The sequence below is a fragment of the Melozone crissalis genome, unplaced genomic scaffold, assembly GCF_028551555.1.
Source record: "Melozone crissalis strain CALT ecotype California unplaced genomic scaffold, PUWL_Pcris_2 ptg000010l_1, whole genome shotgun sequence".
In the NCBI taxonomy this organism is placed as follows: Eukaryota; Metazoa; Chordata; class Aves; order Passeriformes; family Passerellidae; genus Melozone; species Melozone crissalis.
The window spans coordinates 6746502-6753578 of NW_026535788.1; the positions used below are offsets into that span (position 1 = coordinate 6746502).

Consider the following 7077-nt stretch of genomic DNA (forward strand, 5'->3'; position numbering starts at 1 on the left):
TCCTGTCAGGAATTTGAGATGGATCCTGCCGGGAGTTTGAGATGGATCCTGCCAGTTTGAGATGGATCCTACCGGGAACTCGAGATGGATCCTGCCAGGAGTTCGAGATGGATCCTGTCAGGAATCTGAGATGGATCCTGCCTGGAGTTTGAGATGGATCCTGCCAGGAATCTGAGATGGATTCGGTCAGGAATCTGAGATGGATCCTGCTGGGAATTCGAGATGGATCCTGCATGGAGTTTGAGATGGATCCTGCTGGGAGTTTGAGATGGATCCTGCCGGGAATTCGAGATGGATCCTGCCAGGCTCTCACAGGAACTCCCCGGGGACATCCCTGCCCAAACTCTGGCCCAGAGCTTTGGGAAGCGCTTGGGAAGAGCCTGAGACCCCTAGGAATGGTCTGGTCTCAGACCCTGGGAAGGGTCTGAGACACTTGGGAATGGTCTGCCCCTCCCTGGATGGTGCTTGGGAATGGTCTGAGCCCTTTGGGAAGGGTCTGATCTCCCCTGGGAATGGCCTGAGACCCCTGGGAAACGTCTGATCCCCCTTGGGAAGGGTCTGAGCCCCTTGGGAAGGAAGTGATCCCCCCTGGATGGCACTTGGGAAAGGTCTGAGCCCCTTGGGAGAGGTCTGATTCCCCCTGGGAAGGGTCTGGTCCTCCCTGGGAAGGATCTGATCCTCCCTGGATGGCACTTGAGAAGGGCCTGAGACCCCTGGGAAGGGCATGATCCCTACTGGACAGCATTTGGGAATGTTCTGATCCCTCCTGGATGGCACTTGGGAAGAGCCTGAGACCCCTGGGAATGGTCTGAGCTCCTTGGGAAGGGCCTGAACCCCTTGGGAAGGGTCTGATCCTCCCTGGATGGCACTTGGGCAGAGTCTGATACCCCTAGGAAAGGTCTGAGCCTCTTGGGAAGGGCATGATCCATCCTGGATGCACTTGGGAATGGTCTGATCCCCCTGAAAAGAGTCTGATCCCTCCTGGATGGCACTTGGGGAAAGCCTGGGACCCCTGGGAAGGGTCTGATCCCCCTTGGGAAGGGTCTGATCCCTCCTGGATGGCACTTGGGAATGGTCTGAGCCCCTTAGGAAGGGCATGATCCCCTCTGGATGGCACTTGGGAAGGACCTGAACCCCTCGGGAAGGGTCTGGTCTCTCCTGGATGGCACTTGGGAATGGCCTGAGTCCCCTGGGAAGGGTCTGAGCCCCCTGGGAATGCTCTGATCCCTACTGGATGCACTTGAGAATGTTCTGATCCCTCCTGGGTGGCATTTGGGAAGAGCCTGAGACCCCTGGAAATGGTCTGAGCCTCTTGGGAAGGGCCTGATCCCTCCTGGATGGCACTTGGGAATGTTCTGAACCCTCCTGGATGGCACTTGGGAAGGGTCTGAACCCCTTGGGAAGAGCCTGAGATCCCTGGGAACGGTCTGAGCCCCTCAGGAAAGGTGTGATCCCTCCTAGATGGCACTTGAGAATGGTCTGAGCCCCTTGGAAAGGGTCTGATTCCCCCTGGGAAGGGTTGGGTCCCTCCTGGATGGCACTTGGGAAGAGCCTGAGCCCCTTGGGCTTGGCCTGATCCCTCCTGTTTGCCACTGGGAAAACCCCAAAAATGCTCCAGGAAGGCTCAGCAGCAGGTTTTGGCCTGTGAGGTGATTTAGGAGCCTCACCCAAGCCCCCGGGCGCTGCAGAGGCCGCCTGCCAGCGAGGGAGGGCGGGGTGTGCCCTGTGGGATGCACACGGAGAGGGGACGGGGCGGCCACACGGCCCCAGAGTCACCCTGGGACACCGATCCGGGCCGAAAATCCATTTCCCGCCGCTCATCCCGGCGGTGCCGAGAGCCAAACCCCGCCCGCCCATTAACCCCGGAGCCGGCAGGGGCGGGCGAAGCCGCTTCCCCCAATTCCTTCCTGCTCGTCTCGATCCCAGCCAAGCATTTCACAGCGGCGCCGAGGTGTAAAACGAGCCCTGTCCGCTCGCAGCCCCAAACAAAGCGGCCAGAGCCGGCCATGGATCCCCCGGGCACCGGGAAAGGGCTGGGGAGGCGTTTGGAGCAGGGAAACTGAGGCAGGGCTGGCACCGGGGGGAGGATTCAGTCTGAGGAAGGGCTGGGGCAAGGAGCTGCGGCCTCGTTCCTCGGTGGGAATGGGAATTTTGGGGGTGGGCTGCGAGTGTAATGACACAAAAATGGCAAAAAATGGCGCGAAATTTACCAAAAATGGCAACAAAAAAAAAAAGGGCAAAAGAAAGGCAAGGCAAGGCAAGGCAAGGCAAGGAAAGGCAAGGGAAAAGGAAAAGGAAAAGGAAAAGGAAAAGGAAAAGGAAAAGGAAAAGGAAAAGGAAAAGGAAAAGGAAAAAGGAATCTCAGAGGAGAGTGTAGGAGGAAAGAAATCACCGAGCAGGGCCTGGGCTTCCCCCACCAAAGGGATTCAGGAGACGCTGAGGGGATGCTGAGCCCTGAGACGCTGGGGAGGTGAGCTCGGTGATTCCCGTGGTGTGTCCAGCCAAAACTCCCACTTTAGTCTGGAAGATGGGAATCGTGGAATCTCAGAAACGCTGGCAAATCCCTTAGACAGGACCCCATGAGCAGGGATGTGAAAGCACCGCGATCCAAACCCAGGGCTGGGAACGAGCCCGGCCGTTCCCCAGGGATCAGAACGGACCCGTGGGGGGCTCCGAGCCCTTTTCTCCTCCATCCCCTGGATTTATTTTCCCTCCTGCCGCAGCCCCTCCCTTCCCTGCCCCGTTTATTTTTCCACCCTCCCCTCGGGGCCGCTCTCCCTGGGGCGGGGGCACCGGCCCAGCCCGGCCCGGCTCTGTCAGGGCTGTCAGCGACACCCGCCCCGAGCCCGGCTGGAATTTTAATTGCAATCGCCGCTCCCTGGGCTCAGATAAGGAGCAGCAGCACCCCCGGCCCGAGGGGACCCCCTCGCTGTCCCGCGGGGCACCAGACCCGGATCCATGGGGGCACCCTGACCCCTCTCCATGCCTCGGTAAGGCTCTGCCAGTGGGACAAACTGGGACAAACTGGGAGGAACTGGGGCTGTCCCAGGTCCCTGTGGCAGCGTCCCCTCCCCTCCCGCAGGAGCTTGGTGGTCTGCGCTCCTTATCAGCGCTTATCTGCCGCAGCCGCTCGCTAATGTGACCTTAATGGAGCTCAAATGGACTCGATTTGTTTTATTGCGGCTCAGCCCAGAGCCCGGCACCCCCTGCCCCCCTCCCTGCCTCCCTCCCTGCCTCCCTCGGCTGCCTTGTTTTGGAAACACGCAGGGAAGGGAAGGGAAGGGGCTGCTCCTTCCCCGGGCTCAGGGGGCAGCCGGAGCCCCCCGGGTGGCAGGGAGAGACCCCCGGCACTGCCCCTGCTCCCCCTGATCCTGATCCTTGCTCTCCTTCTCCCGCTCCTCCTGCGCCCCCGAGCCCCGCGGACCCCCCGAGCCGGGAGCGGGGCTGGCAGTGCCCGGTGCCCCCCGTGCCCGGAGATGCCGCCCACGCCCTTCTCGGTGCGGGACATCCTCAAGCTGGAGGCTCCCGGCGATCCCCGAGCGGCGCAGGACGAGCCGCGGCCGCGTGAGTGCCCGCGGGACCCCGCGGGACGGGACGGGACGGGACGGGCGGGGGAAGCGCCGGGGGGACCCCGCGGAGCCGCTCCCGCTCCCCGAGGGCGGCGCTGCGTCCTCGCACCCTCCGGTGCCGCTGGTTCCCCTTTATCCTCCCTTTTCCCTTTATTTTCCTGGGTTTTTACCCCCTGACTTTTGGGGGGGTTTTTGTTTGGGTTTTTTTTTTTTTTTGGTTTTTTGTTTTTTTGGTTTTTTGTTGTTTTGGGGGGGGGGGTTGGGTTTTTTTGGTTTTTTGGGGTGGGGTTTTTTGGTTTTTTGGTTTAGGTTTTTTTTTGGGGGGGGTTGGTTTTTTGTTTTTTGGGGTTTTTTTGTGTTTTGGGGGTTTTTTTGGGGTTTTTTGGGTTTTTTGTTTGTTTTTTTTTGTTTGTTTGTTTTTTGGGGTTTTTTTTGTTTTGTTTTTGTTTGGTTTTGTTTTTTGTTTTGTTTTGTTTTGTTTTTTGGGGGTTTTTTTGTTGTTTTGTTTTTGTGTGGGGTTTTTTTGTTGTTGTTGTTTTTGTTTTTGTTTTTTGTTTGGTTTTGTTTTTTGTTTTGGGGTTTTTCTGGTTTTTGGGGGGGTTTTTTTACGGCTGTTTAGGGCATTTTCCGGCATCCCGGTGCGCCCTCCGCGCATCCCCCGCGCATCCCCCGCGCATCCCCGCAGCTCCGTGTGCCCTCAGGGAAACGGGACGGTCCGGGGGTGGATGGAGCTCGGGGTTGGGGCTGGATTTGGGATTTTCAGGGGTTTTTCCTGCCCGATGTCACCCCCGTGTCGCGCTCCACGAGTCGGCCCCGCTGCGCGGAGCATCCCCGAGAGGGATCGGGGCTGTTCCGCTTCTCCCCGCAGCCAAAATCCCAAAATTCCCAAAATTTCCTCTGCTCTGCTCCTGTTCCCTGAACAGGTGGGGAAAGCAGTGGGGACAGAGCGGGAGCACTGGGCAGACTGGGAGGGGGGCCCGGGGAGGATTCTGTCCCCTCCAAACCTTCCAGAGCCTTCAGCACCCCTGGAATTCCAGAATTCCCGAATTTCGGGGTATCCCAGAGCATCCCAGCCGGAGCTGGACCTGATCCCGGCCGCTCCTCTGCCGCACAAATTCCTAAAAAATCAAAAAAATCCCCCAGAACAGCAACTCCCCTCAGATTAGGAGGGGGAAAAAGGAGATTTTGTCCAGAATTCGTGTAACACCTTAATAAAAACAATTAAAAAAATTTTTTAAAGGGAGGGGGGAATTTTATCGAGTTCTCAACGAATATCACAGGAAAATTCATATTAAATTTACCAAACCGCTTAATAAAAAAATTTTAAAAATAGAAAAAGGGAGGGGGAAAAATTAGGAAATTTTATCCAGAATTCGTGTAACACCTTAATAAAAAATTTTTAAAACGGAGGAGGGAATTTTATCGAGTTCTCAATAAATATCACGGGAAAATTAATATTAAATTTACCAAACAGCTTAATAAAAAAATTTTAAAAATAGAAAAATGGAGGGGGGGAAAAAGGGAAATTTTATCCAGAATTCGTGTAACGCCTTAATAAAAAAAATTTTAAAAATTTTTAAAAAGGAGGAGGGAATTTTATCGAGTTCTCAATGAATATCACAGGAAAATTCATATCAAATTTACCAAGCAGCTTAATAAAAAAAATTTTAAAATAATAAAAAGGGAGGGGAAAAAATTAGGAAATTTTATCCAGAATTCGTGTAACACCTTAATAAAATTTTTAAAAAAATTTAAAAAGGGAGGGGGGAATTTTATTGAGTTCTCAATGAATATCACAGGAAAAATCATATTAAATTTACCAACTAAATTTACCAAACAAAAAAATTTTAAAATAGAAAATAATAAAAAAATAAATAAAACTAAATTAATAAAATAAAAAATAAATTAAAAAAAATTAAAAATAGAAAAAGGGAGGGGGAAAAATTAGGAAACTTTATCCAGAATTTGTGTAACACCTTAATAAAAAAAAAAATTAAAATTGTAGAAAGGGAGGGGGAAATTTTTATTGAGTCCTCAATAAATATCAAGGGAAAATTCATATTAAATTTACAAAGTGTCAACCTTTACTTTACGAACTGTCGGCCCTCCTCCGCCCTATTCCCACGGGTGCCATTCCCGGTTTGATCCCCCCTCTGGCTGGGAGCGGAGCCGGATTTGGGGCTGATTTTGCTCTGTTCCCCCCCTGCCGCAGGGACATCGCTGCTCGCCCCGGGCTCCGAGGCCGGCGCGGAGCCGGGGGAGCCCCGGGAGGCGCCGGGGCGGCGGCGGCGGCGGCGGCCGCGCGTTCTGTTCTCGCAGGCGCAGGTGCTGGAGCTGGAGCGGCGCTTCCAGCGGCAGAGATACCTGTCCGGGCCCGAGCGGGAGCAGCTGGCGCGGCTGCTGCAGCTCAGCCCCGCGCAGGTGAAGATCTGGTTCCAGAACCGGCGCTACAAGAGCAAGCGGCAGCGGCGGGAGCGGCGCCCGGAGCCGGCGGTGCCCGCGGTGCCCCCGCGCACGGTGCCGGTGCCGGTGCTGGTGCGGGATGGCGAACCCTGCCCGGGGGGCTCCAGACCCTTCCCGGCTCCCTGGGGAGCTCCCGGCGCTTTTTCCTGCAGCTCCTGCCCCGGGGGCAGCGCTTGGGGCGGGTTCCCCGCGGCGCCACCCGGTGCCAGCCCCGGCGGTGCCCAGCGCCAGCAGCGGGCCGTGCCCGCGGGGATCGGCAGCGGGAGCCGGGGATAGCGGGGATGGGCACCGGGACGGGCACCGGGACAGCGCCCCGTGCTCCGGAGCCCAGCCCGATCGGGCAGCACCCACAGCCAGAGGATTCCTCCCAGCCCAAAAGATTTCAGCATCCAAATCCAGATTTCTGCCAGCCCAAAATTATTTCAACACCCAAATCCAAAAGATTCTTGTCAGCCCCAAGGATTTCAGCACACACCCCAAAGGGTTTCAGCATCCAAATCCAAAGATTTCTGTCAGCTCAAAGGATTTCAGCAGCCAGATCCAAAAGATTTCTCACATCCCAAAGGTTTCAGCAGCCGCATCCAAAGGATTCCTGTCGGCCCCAAGGATTTCACCACCCAAATCCAGAGGAATCCTGCCAGCCCAGAGGATTTCAGCATCCACCCCAAAGGATTTCAGCATCCCCATCCAGAGGATTCCTGCCACTCCAAAGGATTTCCACAGACACAGCCAGAGGATTCCTGCCTGCCCAGAGGATTTCAGCAGCCAAACCCAAAGGATTCCTGTCAGCCCCAAGGATTTCAGCATCCAGATCCAGAGGAATCCTGCCAGCCCAGAGGGTTTCACCATCCAAATCTAAAGGATTCCTATTATTGACAATATTTAATTCTTTGTGTTCCTGCAATTTCTAGATTTTTTTTTGAAATCCCAAAGAATCTCAGCAGCCACATCCAAAGGACTCCTCCCAGCCCAAAAGATTTCAGCATCGAAATCCAAAGATTTCTGCCAGCCCCAAAGACTTCAGCGGCCACATCCAGAGGATTCC

At 55.1% G+C, this 7077-nt stretch overlaps 1 protein-coding gene across 1 annotated transcript; it reads left to right on the plus strand.

Annotated features, from left to right (window-relative positions):
- The first annotated feature begins 3476 nt into the window (after positions 1-3476).
- On the plus strand, positions 3477-6308 carry NKX2-6 (NK2 homeobox 6). Its single transcript, XM_054270535.1, has 2 exons — positions 3477-3684; positions 5782-6308. Exons 1-2 carry the CDS (start codon positions 3477-3479, stop codon positions 6306-6308), a joined length of 735 nt encoding a protein of 244 aa, XP_054126510.1.
- Positions 6309-7077: the final 769 nt, after the last annotated feature.

Bases quoted from the DNA above. Each gene is read 5' to 3' on its own strand.
- NKX2-6 (XM_054270535.1), top strand. From the start codon at position 3,477: ATGCCGCCCACGCCCTTCTCGGTGCGGGACATCCTCAAGCTGGAGGCT. The intron at 3,685-5,781 runs GTGCCGCTGGTT...CCCCTGCCGCAG, and splicing joins CTGCGTCCTCGCACCCTCCG to GGACATCGCTGCTCGCCCCG.